Source organism: Triturus cristatus, chromosome 6, assembly GCF_964204655.1.
Source record: "Triturus cristatus chromosome 6, aTriCri1.1, whole genome shotgun sequence".
NCBI classification, from domain to species: domain Eukaryota; kingdom Metazoa; phylum Chordata; class Amphibia; order Caudata; family Salamandridae; genus Triturus; species Triturus cristatus.
This window is the reverse complement of record NC_140589.1, coordinates 905,968,751-905,991,311: the sequence shown is the minus strand read 5'-3', so window position 1 is coordinate 905,991,311 and position 22,561 is coordinate 905,968,751. Positions and strand designations below refer to the sequence as shown.

The window sequence follows — 22,561 nt, the reverse complement described above, 5'->3', positions numbered from 1 at the left end:
ACAGAGAAACAGCAGTTTTTCCCTTGCAGGCTGGTTCAGACCTGCAAGGCATTATGGGCGATTCCTGGTTTTCAGTGAATATTATAACAACGGCTCTCCCGCTGCGTCGGGGAGAGCTGCGATTTGTACCTCTGGCCGCTGCTTCCCTCGTTGGAGGGTCCGGTCCCACCCGGACCCCTAGGTGAGTGTTTAGGCTCGGGGAGCCCACCCCCGGCCGCTCTTTCTGTTTTTCGGGGCCCGGTCCCAACCAGACCTCTCGCACCTCTTCTGTTCCTCTTGGGGGTCGCGGTCCCAGCTGGGACCCCCGCATGCCCTCACTTTGGAGGGCAGCCCGGGAGCTCACCCCCAGCTGCCCCCGCCGGCTCCCCATCTGGCCAGCACCCTTGTGTGCTGCCGCAGGAGCCAGCCATGCAGTTCTTGTGGCGGGCAGACGTGCAGACGTGCAGGTCTTTGCCGGCTCCTCCGGCCTTCGTTGGACATCGAGGGAGTGCGACGGCACTCCCCCCATGCCTGCCACCACCTCGGGGCCCAGAGATGGGGTCCCGGGCCCCCTCGCCAGCTTCACCGGGAGCGCACTAGCGCTCCCCGACTTACCTCATCTGCGGGGGCTAGGGTGGGCTCCTGGCACCCTGCGCAAACCTCCTTCTCTTCTTCGGGGCCCGGGGATGGGGTCCCGGGTCCCTTGGGCACATTTTTGCAGGGCGGCGCGGCGGCGCTTCCCTGACTTTCATCTTCGCGGGGCGGCGCGACAGCGCTCCCCCTCCTCCTTTCTCACACTAGGTCTGGAGTTGGGATCCCGGGACCCTCCCCCTGCAACTCTTCACGGGGAGCACACAGGCCTCCCCAGCTTCATTTTCGGCGGGGTCCAGGGTGGGCTCCTGGCACCCCGTGGGAGCACATTCTTCACGGGAAGCGCGACGGCACTCCCCGCCTTTACTTCTGTTGGGGACCACCCCCGGGATCTGACCCTCCCCGAGGGCACATCATGGACCGGCGGCAGAGCTCCAGTCGCTTCGTCGTCGGTCCTTCCAGAGGACAAAAGTCGCCTACCTTCTGGGGGGCATATCTCAGCCCCCAGGGGTCCGATCTTCGCGATCTTGGCCTCTTCTTGCGTCTGGTGGTGCTCCCCAGCCACTGGGAGCACTCTCTTTTGCCCTCTGGGTCTCTGAGAGGGGAATTCAGCAGGGAGCTATCTTCACTGGCTCCCTGCTCCAGCCTTTCGCCTAGCTCTCCTCCTGGGCCTCTCTTTTCCCTGCGCAGAGGCCCCTGCTTCTGCGCACTGGTCCTGGTCTCTTTTCCTGGCGCTGTTCAGGATCCTGGGACAGTCAGGGGGTTCCTCCTTCCAACTGCCCATCGCGCCAGGCTCCAGCACCTTCTGCCTCAGAGAGAGAGCTCCTCTTCCTGTGCAAGATGTTTTAAGGATTTGGGGAGGGGGCTGGCAGGAAGTCTCTGATTGCCCTATCACACAGCGACACATCACTTCTCTGCCCCTGCTCCCTCCTTCCTGCGCAGGGCTCTGGGTTGGTTCAAGATGGAGTTGTCCAGGGTCTCCTGCCACATGGTCTCTGAAAGCCCCTTTCCCCCTCGCTGCCTTCCCTCCAGAGCGGCCTGGTGCCTGGCACCAGGTGTCAGCTACTGATGGATGAACCTGTAGCTCCACCCATCTTCTCTACTTGGAGTGGAGGCCCTTGCCCTTGGAATGCTTGTTGTGCTGGGCTGGGCCTCTGAGGCCACGGCTTGCAGAGAAAGGTCATTAATTCAGCCTGGCAGGGTGAGCCCCCAGCCAGGCCTTGGTGATGAGCTGACTCAGAGAAATATACCATTTCTGAATGACCCAAAAGCAGTACAAATATGACTTTGGACTCTGCAGAATACTTCTTCTCACACCCGTTACAGTGGACTTTAGTGCGTGTCTGGAATTTGTAGGCCTTAGGAAAGTGACACTAGCCCAAGGGCTCCATTTCCCCATAGGGGAATAATGAAGTGAAAAACACAGTAAGACACACTGGGGCAGATTTATGTTGCACTTGCGCCTCATTTACGCCGCCGTTGCGTCACTTTTGTGATGCAGCAGCGGCGCAAATCCTGCGCCATGGTGCGGGGTATTTACAAACGTGATGCATCTCCCAGATGCGTCACGTTGTAAAGCCCTGCGCCACATGTAGGCGTTCCAGGGCAGGTGGGGGCGTTCCGGCGCAGGAACGCCTCCTAAAAGCGGCTGAGTGAAATCTACAAGATTTCACTCAGTCACTTTTAGGCCCATGCTGCGTCAAAACCCTGCGCCTGCTTGAAGCAGGCGTAAGGATTGACGCAGCATTGTACAGATAGGGCCCCCCAGATCATTGCTGGAGCTGCGTCGCGCTTGCGACGCAACTCCAGCAATGTGCCACTTTTCGGCACAGATGCGTCACGCATCTGTGCCGTTTTTGCCCCATGGTGCGCCGCATTATAAATGTGGCGCATCCATGGTGGCGCAGCTGTGGCGCATAATAACTGGCGCATCCCTGCTGATATGCAGGGATGCGCCAGTCGTCATAAATCTGCCCCACTGACTTTCCCTGGCATGTTTCTTCCCAGTGTATAAAGCCTATTCCATGTCACCACCCAATTCTGCATAAGTCCTGCCACACCAGCCTATCTGTACCTGCTCCTTGGCTGCGCACGCCAAGAATCTCCCCTGCGCAGCCCCTACCCATGTGCACACGCATGTACACATGTGTCTGCATGTAACCAGCCTGTGCCCCTTACTCCAGCTGCTGCGCAGCGGCCTAGTCAAGCTAGGGGGACACCAGTAAAATCCACATGCAGTCTCTTTCATCATGAGTTCACTGGGGGTGAGTCCCAACTTATGAGGCTCTCCCACAATGAAAGCTCAACAAATGGATCTCCAAAAAGCGGAAACTCCGGGAGACTCAGAGTGTCAGAACCACCCTCTAACACACGCCGTGCCCAGCTGATTCCTACAGGGAAGAAATAGCCACTCTACATGGGTATTCTTCCCACAGTCAGCGATAACTAGTTATAAGGGGTTCTGACCAGACCCCCCTTACTCACCAGTGATTCGCTTAGACCACCTACTACTCCCATCCATGAAATCTCCACCCATGACAGGGATCCCAGACTACCCTGAAAACCCTCTGGGCTCTAGATTAGATACTTCTAGGTCACTCATGGTCTACATGGACTCAGCCTAACTAGGCCCACCTTTTCCCTTGGGCATGCAACACTATGCCTACCACTTCTCTGGACAAGGGTACAGTGCCTCAGCACCGATGGAGTCTTCTGGGACAGGTCAACTCCCATCCACGGGGTCACCAGCTAGTCTCCCCTCCGGAGTTTGTTCCAATCAGTACCCTCTCTCCATTTGGTCCTTGCACCCCAAATATGCAACCTCTCTGGACTCTCACCCTCAGCCTGCCACTGGGGTTATTCTGCTGTCACCACCCTTTCGGGATGACTGTCTTCCCTGAAGAAAGCACAGCCACTCATGCTTTTCCCACACAGAAAAGCTCCATCGGACACTGGCCTGACTAGTACCTCAGACCAGCCTCACTACCACACTGGCGGTGCCAGGGAGGAACATTGAGGGTGCCTTGTCAGACATCCTACAGCTCATTCCCCCGTCAGTAGTTCCACATGGAAACTACCCCTGGAACCTAGACCCCTTTCTTGTTCTCCGCTGCGAGAACAGGGCCTTTGCACCCTTCCCACCGAGAGGCACGCTCTCCTCCCAGAGTACCCTTAGAGAGTCTGTGGGCCCAGAGTTAGCTACACCAAGGTCCACCTCTCATGGCTCTCCCCGGTCTCCCTGCAGCGCCTTGGAAATCCATCCAGGGACCCACATGATCCCTGGATGGCCGGCACTACCCCTTCTGAAGAGCAGGTTCCCTTCACTTAAGATAGGCCCCACCTGCCTTCAGGGTAGTACTACCACACTCAGCCAGGGACCCTAAAGATCCCGGCTAGGCCTGCACCTCCCTCCTCTGAAGAACAGGGTCCCTTCACTTAAGATAGGCCCCACCTGTCTTCAGGGCGGTACTACCTCCATCAGCCAGGGACCCTAAAGATCCCGGCTAGGCCTGCACCACCCCCTTGGAAAACACAGGGTCCCTTCACTTAAGATGGGCCCCACCTGTTCCATAGTGGTACTACCTTGCAGAAGTCCGCCTTCTGCCTCGAGCTGGGGAACACCCTCCTGCTTCCTGTCCTGGGAAAAAGTCCCCTAGGACCTACCTGACTGGTCACCAGCCAGGCATCGCCCCAGCCACTACCTCAGGTTCACCACACAAGCTCCCAGGTGACATCCTAGCTCGAGAAGTATCCCACCTTTGGGGTCACCCACCACCATGGGCCACCCCGGGGTAACCACCTACCGGACCCTGATACCTCAGGGTCCAACACTAACCCTTCATTTGGAATCTGGGAGCACATCACCCCCACTCAGATTTCCACTGTTTAGTTACCTAGCCCACCTAGTGTACCAAAGGGGTACCACTACACACCCTAGCTCAAGAACTACCCTGGGGTTTGGGGCCACTCCCTACCAGGGCCCACCCCTGGGTTGCTCACCTCCCCCACCAGATAACCTGGGGGGCCTGCTGGACCCACAATTCTACCACACCCTCCTCCCACCGTGGGAAAAGTTTCTTGGGGGTCCCCCACCATGGGAACCCCTGGGGTGTTACTACCCGGGGGAAAGAAACCTCCCCCCCACCCTTCCAGTGGTTTTGGCCTGCACCAATGGCAAGAAAACTTTCAGCGGGGGAAGGATATCTGGGTCCCCTTCTTTGGAAACCCTCCCTGTCCTTAACCAAGCACAGGAACCTCCCAGGACCCCTACCTCTCCTGTCCCCCCCTAAAGGTCAATCCACCCCTACACCCCCATCTGTGATGTAGGTATCAGTTGCTGTCTCTATCTCTTGAGGAGACACCCTCCTCTTGCAGGTGTAGTGTATTTAGGGTTAGGGTTCAAAGGTGTACAATATGGCTTAGAACATGTGTATGTTATCATTTCCTGGAAAGCACCATCCCGCCAGAACACGATAATCAACATAACTCAGTCATATCAATACAGTTTACATTTAAACCATAATATCTTCACATGAAATATATGTGCGCTGGGCTTTCCTTTCCCATACTTTTAGTTCACATAACCAAAACTTTGAGTCTTGCGCTCTTCCATTTGCTCATTACCGCATAGGTAATGTGTGGCAAAACGGGACTTATCAAATGCTATGAATGCGCACCAGAATGGGATACTATGTTTCTCGCCAGTAGACACCAATGTTGGAAAATGAGGCAGTATCTGTGAGGCCTGCACAAATAACATGACTACATTTGTCCTTCACTGGGAACCAAACACCCGATTGTAGTGCCTGACTCTCAGAGGGTAGCGTTGCAGAGCAGTCTGAGGCTTACTCAAGGGAGGTGGTGTGGGCTAGTAACCGCCATTTGCAGCTGTGCAGAAATAACACTCAATAATTGATTGTCCAGTCTGTACTTTGCTTTATAAAAGTAAGAGTACATTTATTAAACACAGACACTACTCAGTACTATGCACCAATTTACAAACATACATAAGCTGTTGGAAGTAATTTGTGACATTGCATAACATCTCCACCCCTCCCGCAGGGGGATGGGGTTTAGTACCACCACTCCCATGTATGCACATCATCTTCCCCCAAATGCAGGTAGTTGAACCTAACCTGGAGCAAGGCCCTGCGCACTGGCATCATCCCAGCGGCGACCCACCCCGTTACCTCAACAAGCATTTAAAATAGGTACACCTGCCCTGGTGACACACAAGTCTGACTGCGCATTTCCTACTGACCATGAAGTGTACACCTCTACATCTAAAGGGCTAGCAGTCTGGGTTCTTCACCTAAGCGCATCAGCAAGAATACATGTTTAGGCATCACTTGAGAATGGCAGTACTCATTTGTGGATCATTAGAATGCATTGCAATTACAGCCCCTAAAGGCATCACAAAGGAATCACAGGATTACGCAAATACAGGAAGACACCCTAGCAGGAATGTCTGGCATCATAACCCCACTTTGATTATGACATCACCTTACACAGGTACTCCACATTACAGCTGTGACATCCAGTCCCTCTAAAAGAAATAATGTTAGTAAATGCAGGTCTGGTGCAATTACACCTATTCACCACCAGGGTATGCCCTTCACCAGACATCTCCAACTCAGCAGCTGTAGAACAAAAGATCCAGACCAAGAAGAGTTAACGTGCCGGCTTAGCCCTTGAGGGGTTATCTCGTCAGTGTTCCCAGTGACTTAGGGGGGGGGACTTCCACTTTCGTGCTGGGGGAGTCTGCGCTTCTCCAGCAGCTCCCCCTGCATCTTGGCACTCACTTTGTGGTGACCCAGTTCTCCTGGGGCCACCACAAACAGAGAAACAGCGTTTTTTCCCTTGCAGGCCGGTTCAGACCTGCAAGTCATTATGGCCGATTCCTGGTTATCAGTGAATATTATAACAGTGGCTCTCCCGCTATGTCGGGGAGAGCCGCGATGTGTGCCTCCGGCCGCTGCTTCCCTCGATGGGGGGTCCGGTCCCACCCGGACCCCCAGGTGAGTGTTTAGGCTCAAGGAGCCCACCCCCGCCGCTCTTTCTGTTTTTTCCAGTCCCACCCGAGCCCCTCACACCTCTTCTGTTCCTTTTGGGGGTCACAGTCCCACCCGGGACCCCCGTATGCCCTCACATTGGAGGGCAGCCCTGGGAGCCCACCCCGGCTGTCCCCGCTGGCTCCCCGTCTGACAAGCACCCTTGTGTGCTGCCGGGGGAGCCTGCCACGCAGTTCTGGTCTGCCCGTTTAGGCGGGCAGACGCGCAGGTCTTCGCTGGCTCCTCCGGCCTTCGCTGGACATCGGGGTAGTGCGACGGCACTCCCTTCCACGCCTGCCATCATCTTGGGGCCTGGAGATGCGGTCCCGGGCCCCCTTGCCAGCTTCACGGGAAGCACTCCGGCGCTCCACGACTTGCCTCTTCTGCGGGGGCCAGGGTGGGCTCCTGGCATCCCGCGCGAACCTCCTCCTCTTCTTCGGGCCCGGCTTCTTCTGTTTTCTTGTCTTTCTTTGAACAACATTGTTTTCCCTGGGTGGGAAAGTTCACTAATCCTAGAGATACTGAAATACCTGCTTGATGGATGAATTGTAAAACAAAATGTGTACAGCGACTGTATGTTCACGAATGTGGTCTTTTTAAACTATACTGCTTACCTTTTGTAAGGATATAAGCAATGGGCACTGAAACGGGTCCGTTCTGGTCCATGTAGTCATGGCCTTAACCTTTCAGGCAAAAGCACTCACTAATTTCTGAATAACAAGTGTAAAAAGAAAAAGGTAACCACGTTGTTCCTGCTTACATTTCACATGCTTTACTTAATCTTGCATTACCTATGAGTGTTTGCTTTTACTAGGATGTTGTAAAAAAAATGTAGGCAGCATATTGCTCTTGTCTAGTGCGTAATTTGAATTGAGTCACATCCAAATGTTCATAGCGGGTCAGTGCAGTGCAAGTTTCTCTCAGTGGGGCAGTATGGTGTTAAGGGGGGGTGAGAATGAGGCACTATGGTCAGAGCTGCAGAATTTGGAACTGGGGAACCAGGTTAAGCCTTCATGATCAGTCCACCAGACCACTCCACCTGAGGGAGCACATTCCCATGCTAGACCTTAGAAGGCCCCAAAAGATCTTAAAAGCTCTGGTGTCTTAGCACCAGCAGGTGGACCCTAGCAGTGGAAAGTGTGGGTTAACCTTGAAGGCCTGTAGACCACAATTCATTCTGAAGTTCACCTCCAGTCTTGCAGGCAGGCCTATGAAGCAGCACACCATAGAGTGACAGTGACTCTGTCACTGAGGTCACAGGACCCTTGAGCAGGGTGGCTTTAGGGCAGTGCGACCGCACCAGGCGCTGACCAGCCGCAGTCTGTGCAGGTAACAGAGGTTGGGCAGAGTGGCCGGGTAAGGGGGATTTCGAGGGACGATGCGGAGGGAAAATTAAATAAATAATACATTTTCCATCGGGATCGTCCCGTGAAATCCCCCCTTACCTGGCCCCACTGCTGTTACCTGCACTGACCGCGGCTGGCGCTGACTTCAGGTGCGGTGCGTCATGTTTGCAAGTATAATATGGTTTTAAAAGCACTTGCTGCCTCCTTCCTGACCTCCAACAATTTTCGGCAACAATAAAAATGTCATGATAACTCCAGTGCTTAATGTTCTAAGGAGAGAGAGATGGTGTTTTATCTAGTGGACGTTTTGACTCATTGAAAGGAAGCGCAGAGGGTTAATGTGCCTGCTGCTAAAAACATATACCATGCAGATCACAAACTGCACATAATATAAATAGGTCAGTGGGTTACTGCTTTTGTCAGAGTGACCCTATTATTACTTGCAGTTAATAAGTTAAAATCCTAACATAGAACAGTGAGCTATTAACTGTCTTTCGTTGTGGATGGCATACGGGGCCCATGTTTCCGGAATTTTAAACAACATTGCGCGGGCTTATCATAGCCGGTGGCTAACTTTACTCACTATGGTGGAATTAAAGACCCCAACGAAAACTACTACTTAGAAGATAAAATGAAGATTATTACAACGGACAAATCTCTAAGACAACACAGTCGAGTGCCCTGGGCCGTATACACATTGGAAAAACGTTCAATCTTTGCTTAAATTTAGAATACTTGCTGGAGACACATTTTTCCAATACAAGTCTAGTTGATACAACTTCTATACAAACAGTTCTCATGAAATAGAGAGAACATGTCTACAATAAGCGGATAACGAATGCCGCACTTTCTGAATTTGTAGTGCTCTGTTGGAAAGGAAAGAAACAAAATACTATTGGGAAACACTAACGTCTGAACGGGATATAGAAATTCGAAATATGTGAACAAAGCCCTGAGGAAGTCACAAGATGTGACGAAACACGTGTCGGCTGTTACCCATTGGGACCAAGACCCTGAGATTACGAATCTTTATCTTATGAACTGTCGATCAGAAGTATATGTACTTAGGGAACCTTGATTTTCTCTTGGTCTTCTTTAGAATTGTGATTCTCTTTTGCAAAAAGTCTTTCTAAATTAAATTATTTTTGATACATATTTTTGTGAGAACCTCAATCTGCTTTGTAGCCAGTGTTATATTGATGACACATTATGTTTGTCTCTTTGGTTAATAACCAATATGAATAATAGCTGTTACGTTTGAGTGCCTGGATATTTCTATCTAATCTTGCTTATCACGGGGATTGCATTGCATGATCTGCATAATCTCGCACCTAGGTAGTAAGGTGCATTCCTATCCCGAGTGGCACCGTAATGATATGGTTGTTCCTGCTGTATTGAAAATATTATATGACAATTGTTACTGAATACCTAATCTGATCACATTAGCCTTGTTGAGGTGCGCCATACTTGACATTACTACCGTTTAATTTATTGAAGCTATTAACTGTCATGTAAGAGCTGCATGCAAGCTGCAAGGTATAAATTAGAGTGTCAGGTTTGTTCCCCAGTCTTTGATTATCCTAATGTTGCAAAAAAAAGGTTCATTTGGGTGGAAATCAATTCTGATTATTAAAGAGAACCCCCCACCATGGTATTACATTTTAAATTCTGAGTTTCTGTTTCTCCAGACCAATCACTATTAAACTATGCTGCCTACTAGAATGGTTGTCATGTGACTCCTACACCCTGTAGTCCTTTGTCTTATGTAACATTTCCTATACAGTGATTTACACACTTATGATTGATTGTCTCTGTGTAATATGTGTGATGTAAAGTGCTCTGACACCCTACACTGGTATTAGTGGTGCTGTACATTTTCTGATACTTTATTATTTTGACATTTTTACACATGCTAACAGTCTCTGCAAAAATGTTTTCTTATTAGTACCAGTGGAAGATACAACTGCAGCAGTGAGAAAGGTGACCAGTCAACCTTTGCAAAGGGCCCTCCCCTTCACAGCAGCACAAGTCAAATTTTTCGTAACTTTTGATCCGTTTGAGCTATAAAAAATGTATTAGTTAAAATCGTCAGATTATGAAGCAGATGATGTATTATGTGGCAAATATGGCAGAGCCATAATTATGTGGAAAACATTTGCAAACTAGGATATTTTGCCATTCATGTTTGAACTGCTCTTGTGGAAAAAGGGAGAAGTGCTAACTCCATGGCTGGGAGACAAATGGCTTGTGATTCCACTTTTAAGGATATTTAGGACATTCTGTGATTGAAAACGTATCCCACTTTGTGAATGTATTTTAATGTCAATAACTCATATTAAACCTCAGATAAATAAACATGTGTATCCATTGGTTAATTTAAATTAATTTAATAAGCTGTAACCGGATAGTGAAATGGCAAACAAATACTACAAATTGGGCTATTTTGGTCTTTCTGCCATGCCTCTGACTCCGCTCACTGACTAAATCCACAGGTTTTTCCCGCCCTCAGTTCCCCTACTTCGACTACTGAATACACCCAGCCCGTGACCTTCGTCTCCTGTGTCTCTGTCCTGTTATTTCTTGCCTCAGTTAAAGAACTGTAATGGGCTATTCTGTATTCACACATAAAATTACCAGGTTTAGAAGAGTGGCCAATTACTCATGGATCAGAATGTGGCCATCTGCCTTTAGGACAGGAAACTTGGTATGGTAATTGGTCTGTGACAAAAGCAGCTAGTGTAGAGCTGAATCATTTTTTATACAATAACTTGTTTTAGTCCAGCAAGTCATTTTTTTCGTTTATTAAAAATTATTTAAGAGCATCAGTGCAATCATATCACACACAACTTGCATGTAATAAAGAACACTCTGTCGCGAAATACATCATATTAATTACAGAAAGAGGAAATTCCACCCAATGGTAGTCACTGTGATGCATATAGTGAAAATCAGATGAACAGAGAGACTGTGACATGAACTGGAGGGCGAGGAGAGCGTTGATGAAGACGGGCACACTGCCGCTGCTTGTTCATAAGGCTTGACATCCGGAGGCGAAACCAGCATTCCTTGGATCTGCAAAGAAACGCATATTGATACCGTGAGATGGACAGTGTCTGTTCATTCATCTAGTCTGGCTCCGAGATACCAGACAGAAAACTGATTCATGGCTTAATATCCCGACGTGAGCAAATCGACTCACTCATTTTAGACTTGACAAGCAGATGAACTTCAAGTAGTGAAAAGAATGAGGCAGACACAACCCGAGACACTTTATGAGCCCCTTGCGCAACTTTTGCGTCACTTTTAATATGGGAAAAGTGACGCAAAAGTGGCGCAAGGGGCTCATAAATCTGTGAGGGCTTATTTACAAGCCCCTTGCGCCGCCTGCACGTCACTTTTTGCCATATTAAAAGTGACGCACCGGCGGCGCAAGGGGCTTGTAAATAAGCCCCTGTGACGGCTTGTTCTTCTCGGGGATTTCTGTGTTGCTCAGAGCAGCATATAAAATGAGCAGATCTACGTGTTTTACTTCGCACGTTGAGCACTTGAAATATTAATTAGTTTATCTATTTATTGATGTATTTTTTTTTCTTTTCTATTTTCATAAAGCGCTACTCTACCTGAAAGGTGTCAGTGGGCTGTAAAGAGAACAGCATAGAGATGTGTGGCATCACTTTTAGAGACCTGGCATATACACAATATAAGTACAGTGAAAAGCAAGTGATAACAGCTCATTGGCATCACCGGCCGCATCAAAGACTAGCGCATAAGACATGAATCAATAGGACTAGAAATGACCACAGCAGCCTGTCAGGGGTGGTTCCTCTGCTATGGCAGGAGAGTGTCGCTCCACTGCTGAAATGCAGCAGTGAGGAGAAAAATAAAATGACAAAATACTATTTTATTGTAATTTTATTTTTTCTTCTAGTTCGCCGAGCCGAGGGCGGAGCCAGGCCGCAGCATCACACAGCAGGGCGAGGAGGAGTGGTAGGCACTAAAAGTGTGCATGCCGGCATGCTGACATACGCACTTGAATATGTCCAGGCTGTTCCGTGGAGCTATCCTAGTGCTCAGGGGCCAGTAGCGGCCCGTGGTGGGAGTGCTGCTGGGCGCTGACGTGGGGCGGGGGAGGGGCAGGGTGGGGGGTAGTAAACTACAGATTATGGCTGATTAGAGGTAAGTATTCGTTTTATTTATTTATATGCTTACTTACCTCTAATCAGCCATAATCTGTAGTTTACTACCCCCGACCCTGCCCCTCCCCCGCCCCACGTCAGCGCCCAGCAGCACTCCCACCACGGGCTGCTACTGTTAGGGGCAGAGGCTCCCAGACCCTGCTGGATCACAAAACCGTCCCGCTCCGCCCATTCACAGCGCTTCTCTCATGCTGGGAGAAGCGCTGAGAATAGGTGGGGTCTGGGAAACTGTGTCCATGGGAATTATAGTGCCAGGATGGGAGCAGAGGAGCAGCGCGGGAGCAGAAGATACGGCAGCCGGTAGGAAAGGTGCATTTATATTTTTATTATTATATTTTTTTTTTAACCACCCCCCCCCCCTTGGATTGGCAGCCCTAAATTCGCAGAGTATGCCCAGACATGGGTCCCTTAATCACTTTGCCACTGGATTCAAGCTAGCCTGGCTGATGAGGGCTGTTAGCCCAAAACCGGTCTCAGGATGCTTGTTTCCGGTCCAGGGAAGACATGGCTTGGCAATTCGGGCTGGACTGTTCCCATGAGGCACAGGGTCAAGACTGCTTTGCATATAGCTGTGTCTGAACTAGGGTGGCGAAGTGAGCTAAAGTACGATGATGGATTCAACCCAGATCTGTGACTGGGGGTGAGTGCCTGAAAAGTTTCAGTGCTCCGTCCATCATCTCCTTGTGTTTGCTTTGCTCGCCCTAAGTTGGCAGAGTATGCCCAGGCGTGGGTCCCTTGCTCACTTTGGCACTGGACTCAAGATAGCTGTGTCTGAACTGGGGTGGCGAAATGAGCTAAAGAATGATGATGGATTCAACCCAGATTAGTGACTGGGGGTGAGTGTCTGGAAAGTTTCAGCGCTCCACCCATCATCTCCTTGTGTTTGTCTCTCTTTGATGCAGTGCAGTACAGAAAATGGGATTGATGTACTGTGTTGCATGAAAAAAAGTATGTTTGGTCTAGGGGTCAATCCCTATGTAGCCAAGATCAAAAACCTCACAACAGAGTTGAAAGGGAGCATCATGGCTATTTTTCTTCTGGAGCATGACTTTTTTCTATTCCAGAGGCCTATTTATTTTTGTGGCTTACATAGAGCTGATATGGCACAATGGCATTAGAGCAATGAACAGGAGATACACATGTTGTAAATTATTAATGCATTGAGCAAGAGACAAATTGGAGTTATATTGTCCCACAAGCTTCCTAAGACTGAGGGTGAAATTGAACTACTGGTGTTCACTTACACACTCCATATACATTAAATTGTCAGAAAATTCCTCATAGTGTGGTTCTCAAAGGGAAGGTGCTCACTCCACACCCACAGTACACCCTAAGGTGTAATATTACAACAACAAAAATTCCTTAAGCACACACAGAACATTTCCAAAAACAGTCCTCAAGATACAGAATTCAATGATGTCACTTGTCCCGTCTTTATTATCACAGTGGACACTGCTAATACGTGTTTCGTGATCGGGCATCTTGCCCCATGACTTCCTCTGGGCTAGAACAAAACAGAACCTCTATTTTATATGGACCACCTCATGTTTCTAACAAAATCTTAACACCCTGTGACTTGACAAATATATGTTTATTTAATGTGTTGTAATGATTCGTACAAACCCATGCTCCATTTCATAATGTTCAAGTTAAAAAAGACAATCGCTAATAAAATCAATATTCACTAAAGATACTAATACCACTAGAACATGTGAACTATACCATAACCAGTGTGATGTGCATCTCACTTATATCTCCACCATAACTCTTACCAAAGTAAATCTTGCTCATCAGACATTGGGTAAACTACCAAGAATTACATGCATTATTTGTGCCACATGCTCATTGCCCCTCCATCCAAGTCAAGTCTGTTAAGTGAGTAGCTCCTTTTCACCCCCAGTCATTTGAAGCTTGAGGACTATTTTTGGGAAGGACTCTATGTACTGCATGTGCTTAAGGATTGTTTGTTGGTGTAATGCCCGACAGTTTGTCAATCAATGGGAAACGTGTGCCCTTATACTAGAAATTCTAGTGTGGGTACTTTCTGAAGAGTAAGCAAGCACAGCCTCCACAGGTAAAAGCAGTGGGGCGATGCGGCGAGCGCAAGGTAAGTGGTTTTATGAATTCTTTTGTTTAATTTTACCTATCCCGTCGTCTGTCCACATCCCCCCAACCCCACCCCCCGCCCCACGTCTCTTATCTGTGCCAGCCGGGCCGGAGTGTAAGGGTTCACAAAAAGATCATGAGGGAAGAGGTTGGATGGACCCCTCTGAAGGTGTGCAAAGTGTGGAGTAGGGTCCAGACAGAATCAGATCTCAAGAGTACTCGGTAGGACTGCAGAAAGAGGAGAAGTATGTGGAAGATTGGATGAGCAGGATTGAGGTGCTGGGGTATGGATGGCAACCTGTTGACTCAGGTAGGTTGTGTGATGTCAGAAAATAAGTTGGGTGCGCAGACGAGGGCTGGGGTTAGATGAGTTTAGCAAAGAAGATAAATCTAGAAAGTTGGGGAGGGGTTGTAAAAGAGATGCTCAGTCATCAAATCGGTTTCATAGTCCGTATAGACAAAGAACAGACAAAGGGCCTGACTACAAGTAAACATTCTATTTATTGCACCTGATATATAATGATACCCTGGGGTTCATTATTTATTGGGTCCAATAAGTAGCACATATTACAAGTTTCTCACGGATGGGCCACATGTACAAAGTAGCGTGTTTGCAATTTCATAATAACAAATTTTAGCAATTCACTATTAGGAAATCGCAAACTGCAATGCACAATAGTGTGTTTGTCACTGTTAACAATTCACAGTGGCTGTCAAATAGACCTGCCTCATCAATATTCATGAGGCAGGTTGCAATTTGCAACCCGTTGTGAATACTACAATCACAGGGATGGAGGCCTGCTGGGGTCAGCAGCTCACCATGTCTGTGATTGCTTTTTAGGTCGAGCCTAGAGCCAGTGCGAGACTTATTGTGGAGGAGTAGGTGACTAGAAGCTCCACCCACTCTCTGCCCATATTTGCTATTGCCTTGTGTCATTATCTGTCCTAAATGCTAGCTTCTGATTCGTCAATAGGCTTGCTAGTCCCTTCTTAGTACCACCTTCTCTTCATTTGTCACCTCCCATGGCGAATGACCCCTTTACTTTGGTTGTTACATGGTAAATGTTATTTAGACTGTGAGCACTATTTTTTTAATGAGGTTCCCCTACTGCTTAGGTGCCTTCTTTACTCCCCCCTCCCTCTCGTTGTTGTTCCTTGCCCCGACCTCCCTCCTGTTGTCCATGCCTCATCCCTCCTGCCCTCACATTGTCCGTGCCATCTCCCCACCGCCCGCCCTCCCTCCCGTTGTTCCTGCCTTCTCCCCTCTGCCCACCCTCCCTCCCGTTGCCGTGATGCCTACCAGTTGCAATGCAATAGGTCTCGCGTAAATGCGAGACCTATTGCATTGCAAATGCTTGTTAAATTATAAAAAAAAGACATAACAACATAACAATGAAAAGCTACCTTTTCATTTTTTAAGAGTAGGCAGTGGTCCTTGAGACCACTGCCTGAGGACCACTGCCTGCTCTTAAAAATGTTAGCGCCCACATTGCCCTGGGAACCCTTCCCATTTGTGAGTGGTTTACCACCAACTTGAAGTTGGTGGTAACTGCTAATGTTTCGCAACCGCATTACCGGTCACAGAACTTTTCGACATGCCAGCGTGACTCACTATTAGGAAGGAATGCCCTTAACAGGCTCCTTCCTAAAAGCAACTCGCAAACACTAGTTTGCGAGTAAGTAATAGGTTACAGACTTGCAAAATAGGGTTGGTACATGGCAAAAAGCATTTTACCGGTCTCAATTGGCCTGATGGGTCATTTGTGAGTCGTATAATGCTTTGTATTTGGATTGGCCCCAAAATCAGAATGGAACGGTAAATACCTATGCTTTTCCCTGTTAAACTTCGGTAGGCTTGACCTACAGAAATTTAAGGAATGTTGCAGTATTTAATGCATCCGATGCTTAATAGATGAGTTAAATACCTTCAAACTCGTAATTCAGATCCATGCATAAACAGTGGTTTACATATAGGTCAGAATTTAGCGAGCAGCTTCTAATCAATGCCAAAGTTGAGGACACTCTTCCAGTGGCACAAATATACTTGCATAGACACCATCAGTAAGGAGAGGGCAAGATGCCCGAAAAAAACCTCTTAACATCTGTAGGCAGAAGCGCAGCAGATGTAGGTTGCAATCCATACACACCAGTAAAATTTTGTTTGCAGAAAAGATTAGAAGTACAGGAGAAATGGATCTATGCTCACCAGGGGCGGCTCCTCCGATAAGGAGGAGGAGCATCGCCCCACGGCTCTTTGAGCAGGAAAAATAAAATGATAATAACATAGTTATTATCATTTCATTTTTCGCAGGTTCGGGGCTGGGTTAGGGTGGGGCTGGAGGCACAAAGGAGATGAGTGGTTTGCACACTCCAAGTAAGCTTGACTGCTTGGCCGGCCTTCCTGGCCCGGTCAAACAGTCATGCACACTAAGCATGTTCCCTACCAGGCTGCATTACGCAGCCTGGTAGGGAACATGCCCAGGCCCTCAGTCCCCATCTGAGCGCCGAACCACGGCACTCAGACCAAACGTAGCACTGCAGTGCAGCGTTGTGATTGGCTATGGTGAGCTTTGGTGCTTCCTGGTTCAGGAGAAACGAAGGAGAGACGTGGCCGGGAGACGATGTAATTGGTATTTTTTTATTTTAATTGTATTTTGTTCCCCTGCACACCCCCTCCCCTCCCCTGCCTCTCCACCCTTATTCCCTAACAGCCGCTACTATGCTCATGCTTTCCTTTGATTACTCTGATAACTGCTCCACTCATACTGTGTAGTCGGTTAGAAAACATAGGGGAAATGTTAATTCTTGCTACCAGCAATAGCTTGGGTTTTCAGTGGTTCCCTGGTGGAATTTAAAACGTTGACGTGGTCTCTGACCACTAACTGAAGCATGAATTACAATATACCCATTGTTTTTGTGTGCAAACTGTGATTCAAGACAAATGTATCTGCCACCTGTGGCGCTGGTTTGATTCACAGCTTACCAGAGACCATTAAGCCTTTCCAGTTTAAAGCAAGAAAAAAAGTTAAAGAGCCAAAATGCCACGCTCACCCCTTTCTGACCCTTTAAAATAAAGAAATATACAGCTGTGGAAAGTATGGTACTCAAAACCTCTGGAGTATCCCGAGAGGACCAGTTCTCCTTTGTAGCCAAGTTCTGTAAATTATCATCGTGTATAAATCATAGATATTGATGCAGTGCTGAATTTGAGCTAGTAGTTGCCAGTGGCGGATATTGGCCCTCATATTTGCGGACCAGCACTTATTTTTTCTCATCAAACATTTCCTGAGAGCAAGACGGTAAGTAAGTAAGTAAGTAAAATGTTATTGTATGATTAATTAAAATCTTTCAATTAGAACACTCTTTAATACACACCCTTTAAAACATAGCAAATGAGTCTAAAATTCATAATAATCTATTCAAGCAGTTTCTTCAAATACTAACACAGAAAAATACATTATAAACATCAATACAGACCAGCGATTTACTAAAACGTTAAGAAAAACATACTATTTTTACTAGCCTTTAAAACTTTGTTACTTATGTGCAAATGTATCTGCATAGTGCAAAGATTTTTATCCCTAGCTATTTACTATTTCCAAATTTTACTGAACTTAACTCACAGCATCAAGTTTCTTTTTTACAAGTATCACACATTTGGTAAAATTAGAATTCATTATAATGTCCTTTGTCCGAAAACAAGCTACCATTGCATGTCTACATGTGCGAACACCTCTGACAATGAAACCATTTTTCAAATATCGCTTTCTTTCTGCCGCCATTACTGCAAACATGCAAACCAAATGAATAATGTTTTCCTCCCCTAAATTACATAATCTGCAGGGGGTTGGCGTAGAGGATCTCAGCCAAGGCATTGCATGTTCTAAGCCTGGCAAGTTGCCGAATCTTGCTTTCATAAATATATTTTGAGGTTGTGCCGACCATGGTATTTCTAGATATGGTTGCACTTTTAGACTCGTACATTCATTCACTGTCATCTATGCATGCGACCGCTTAATAAACAGTTCCTTGTCCTTCAAAAGAGATAGATGTTTTACTGATTTATTATTTTCTTAAAAGATACATGAGTTAGAGACATTTCCCAGATCTTAAGAATTGATAATTCTTTCAAAGCCATCTGGAGATATTTATAAAAGGATGACTTTTGATTCCCTTGCATCTCTTGCCACAGTAAACAGCACTTTGGATTATTAATTTTAGTTTTAATTTGTTTCCAGGTCTTTACATATTGACCCATCCTTGCAGAAGCCAAATTCCAGCCTGATCTGCACAGGCGATGAGTTGGGAGGGAAGTCGTAACAAATATTTAAAACATTTTGTGATAACATTTTTTAATAATGTAGAGTACATACCACAGAGAACTTCAGTTCCATAGGTGAGGCTGGGGAGTAATTTTGCTTTTATTACTTTTAGCAATGGGACATAAGTTTGACCACCCAAAGAGCTGTAAAGTAAACGAAAGGCCCCGTGTAAACTATTGCCTCTTTTTTTCATCTCTGTTTTCTGGTGTAAAAAAGATCCATTTTCATCAAACAATATTCCAAGGTATTTATAGCATTGCACCTTTTCCAGCTGTCGCTTTTGCAGATACCCTTTATATTTACTGTTCTTCATTACCTTATTGCTGACTTCCATTACTTTAGTTTTGGTTTCTTTAATTATCATTTTATTCTCAATTGAATATTTTGCTGTTTTGTTTATTAATCGCTGCAACCCTATCCTTGTTTGACTTCGTCGGCATATAATAAATTTGATATTTGTTTATCTGCCATCTTCGGAGAGTGTCCAACATTTCCGTGAGATCAGACGAAAATAAGTTAAATAAATACGGTGTTAAAACACAACCTTGCTTTGGACCTTGGGATGTATCGATTTTCCTAGAAAGCCTTGTGCCGTTGCCTAATCGAACCCGAGTCCAGGTCTCAGTATATAACAATTGAATTGCTTTGAAAAGGCCAGGGCTGATACCATAGTGATGCAATTTCCTCCATAAGATTTGCCTGTCCAATGTCCACAAAATCAATGGCGGATTTAAAATCCTCAAAACATAAATATAATGGCTGTTTTTTCGTTTTATATTTTTCCATTAGAGTACCCAGTATTAAAATGTTTATTGAGGTCCCTTGGCCTTGTACAAAACCTGATTGGTTCGGAGGAATTAAGAGCTTGTCTGTTGCCTAATCTATTAACTCTCTTTACGGAGAATTGATGCAAAAAGCTTAGCTTCTATAGCTTGTAGCGTAATTAGTTGGTTGGTAGTGACCAATCACCACTTTTATAAATAGGTGAAATTTTAGAACCCTTCCAGGACTCAGGTATGATCCTTAATTGGAAATCTTGGTTGAATACTGGTGTTAGATAACATGACCAATATAATGCTTTCACCTTATAAAACACGTCTGGAATCCCATTGGATCTCTGTTTCTCAATGAGATTGCATACCTGGCTTTCTGTTACAATTATATCAGCATTCTTATTTACCTCTGCATCGCATATGCTCTTAATAATGGTTGACGCGTACCAAATTAGTGAGGCCTAATAAGAGTTAGGCCTTTAGAGTGACATGTGTATTTTGCTCTGTCAAATCAGGAAGTGATTTTTATGGTCTTTTTATCTGTATATACTCCTTTTTTTAAAAATTCTATTTTTATATTGTCACATGCTGTATAATGATGGACTTTTATTGATTATTGATGAATTAATTATGTTCATACTTTTATGATATTTTTATATCGAATAAAGTGTGTTATACCAATAATGGACTTCATACCCGTACCTGGATTGTGATTTAAATGTGCATCTATAAATATCACCCATTCTGTTTCAGCAATTGTCGAGGAGGTAGATTTCCAACTAGCTCTATTTAGTTTATTAACTAGTACCTAGAAATCTCTTGTGTTACTCCTTTTACAAGTATATAAAGCTTTTGCCCATAGCTCTTGTTTTGCTTGCATTTTGTCTCTCCAGGTTAATTTCCTTACATCTGCATTCATCCTTTTAAGTTTTTCACGATAGATTCGATTGCCTGGGTGCTTCTTCACCAGTCTTAGGGTTCTATTGCGCTATGTTTTTAATAGATGACATTCAGCAGATATTTTGACCATTGCCAGTGGTTATTTTTCCTGTTGCCCTTTATTACCATCTTTTTTGGGTCTGAGTTGAGATTAGTTTCGTTGTAAAAAGGGACCATTTTTGAATAGCGTTGGAGAAGTCTCCTTCAAAATATGTCTCCGCATTGCTTGTGCACTGGTTACGAATGAATCTTTAGTATTTTCGGACCAATAACGTTTCTTGCAATTTACTGTTGTTGTGTCTCCCGGAAGTGCCCTGTATTTTTCATGTCTAATACCATTTAAGTTTAACTCTATTATTTGTTGATTGTGATCACTCCTGCCTGTTCCACCTATCTGATAAAAAAGATTTTTTTCAAATAAGTCCAATGATGCTATTGTGTAATCTAGCCTGGACTTGATATAGCCTGCTTGATACGTCCAGGCTGGTGGGGAGTCTTGCTGAAAACACCCGTTTAGCACCCTTACGCCTATGGTTTCTAAACTTTTTAAAGAAATTCTTACCAGATTTTTTTTTCTTTTCTTCCTTACTATCCATTATAGCTGGAAGGTTAGGGATTGACCAGAAATGGTTCTGTTGTTGTATTCCGTCATCTCTAGCATAAAACCGCAACAGGTTCATGTTAAAGTCACCCGTAATGATGATCTCAGGTTGAATATCATTATCCAATTGCTGGGGTATTACATCAAGGGGACAGAACAAAGAAGAGGATGATGGAAAAAATGTATGTGGGGAGAAAACAGGACCCTGCAAGCTGGGCCAAATTTAGGATGGTGCGACTGGTGCAGCTGCACCTGGTGATGAGTTCAGAGTGTTTGGAAAAATCTTATGGGTGTATAATCACCTGCTGAAGAGTACCTTGTGTGTCCAGCTATTTTAGGCAGCAATAAACATGTCAAGATAACTCCTGATGGAGTTAGATCAGAGTTTTGTTTAATGGCAGTTTTGACTCATCATAAAGTAGCGCAGAGACTTAATATGCCTGCTGTAAAGAACGTGTTCCATGCGAACTGTATTTTATGTGGATAGCTCAGTGGATTACTGCTTTTGTCACATATACCTTTTGTTTTAGAAATTCATAAATGACAATCCTGTGATTTATGAACTGGCGTCAAAGAGCTGCATGCAAACTGCATATTATCGGTTAGGACATTATTTGTCTCCCCATTCTTACATTATCTATTCCTAATGGGGCAAAAAAGGGTTTATTTGGGTAGATATACATTCTTATTACTAAAGCCAACCCTAACCAGCGCTTTTAAGAAAATTTCTGACCATCATCCACATAAGTGTCAACCATACCAAAACCCAAATCACATCCAAGCTTGCCCTCAATACAAGGTAGCAATAACTGGAACTGCACTGGAAGCTGCAATGTATCATGGCATTCACCACTCACATTGGTTTGCATGAATGCAAGTGTCTTAGTTTCTGGGCTTTCTTGGCCACAGAAATCTTTCAAATTGCTCTATGTGAAACCGCTGTGTTCGTGACAACTTTACAATGGTGGCAGTAGAAAATGTCAACTGCTCATCTCAAATAAGAGTACCCACATTTACAATGTCAATGTAACTAGAAACAATAGTAGTAAAAAAGGGTGCTACCTCATCCTGCACTCGGCTACCACCGAGTGCCTCCAGAGTGAGAGGAAGACCAACATTCATATAATGAACGAGATTCGTTGGAAGCACACCAAATGTTGGCGATGCATAAAAGCTGTGATTTATGGTAATTAATAGAGAATACCAGACAGTATTACAAACAGTTATGTTTATTGCATCAGAACAGGCATTCAGTAATCCTAGTAGATGTAATAATACAGTTCCATGAGTGGTTTCCAAATATTGTGAAAATCAATCGAACAAGCATCAACTACAGCCAACATGTGTTTCCTAACAGAGGACTTTTTCAAGGCTAATGGTACTGATAGAGGATAAAGTACAGTCCAAGAATGGTTGAAGAACAGTCGGAATATCACTGAATAGCCATTCATTGTAAGAAAGAGCCCTCTTTTTGCATGGTTGCCCCCACGTTTTGCTAAACTGCTGATGTACTTTGACTGAGTGTGCCCTGGGCTCCTGCCAGACAGGTACACAAGGCCTATGTTTTTCCCTAAACTGCATTAAAAACAAAATTCAATTGCCACTCTTTGGCCACAGGTCAGTCTCTTGTAAATGACACCACAGGTACCAAGGGCACT

At 46.0% G+C, this 22,561-nt stretch overlaps 1 protein-coding gene across 2 annotated transcripts in view; it reads right to left on the bottom strand.

The window, feature by feature from the left end:
- Positions 1–10,752: 10,752 nt before the first annotated feature.
- MOXD1 (monooxygenase DBH like 1) overlaps positions 10,753–22,561 on the bottom strand; it is a 761,450-nt gene continuing 749,641 nt past the window's right edge. For both annotated transcript variants that reach the window (XM_085609291.1, XM_085609290.1), the window contains one exon: positions 10,753–11,038. In XM_085609291.1, the coding sequence (XP_085465417.1) occupies positions 10,859–11,038 (180 nt within the window). In that variant the 3' untranslated portion in view covers positions 10,753–10,858. The remainder of the gene's footprint in view (positions 11,039–22,561) is intronic.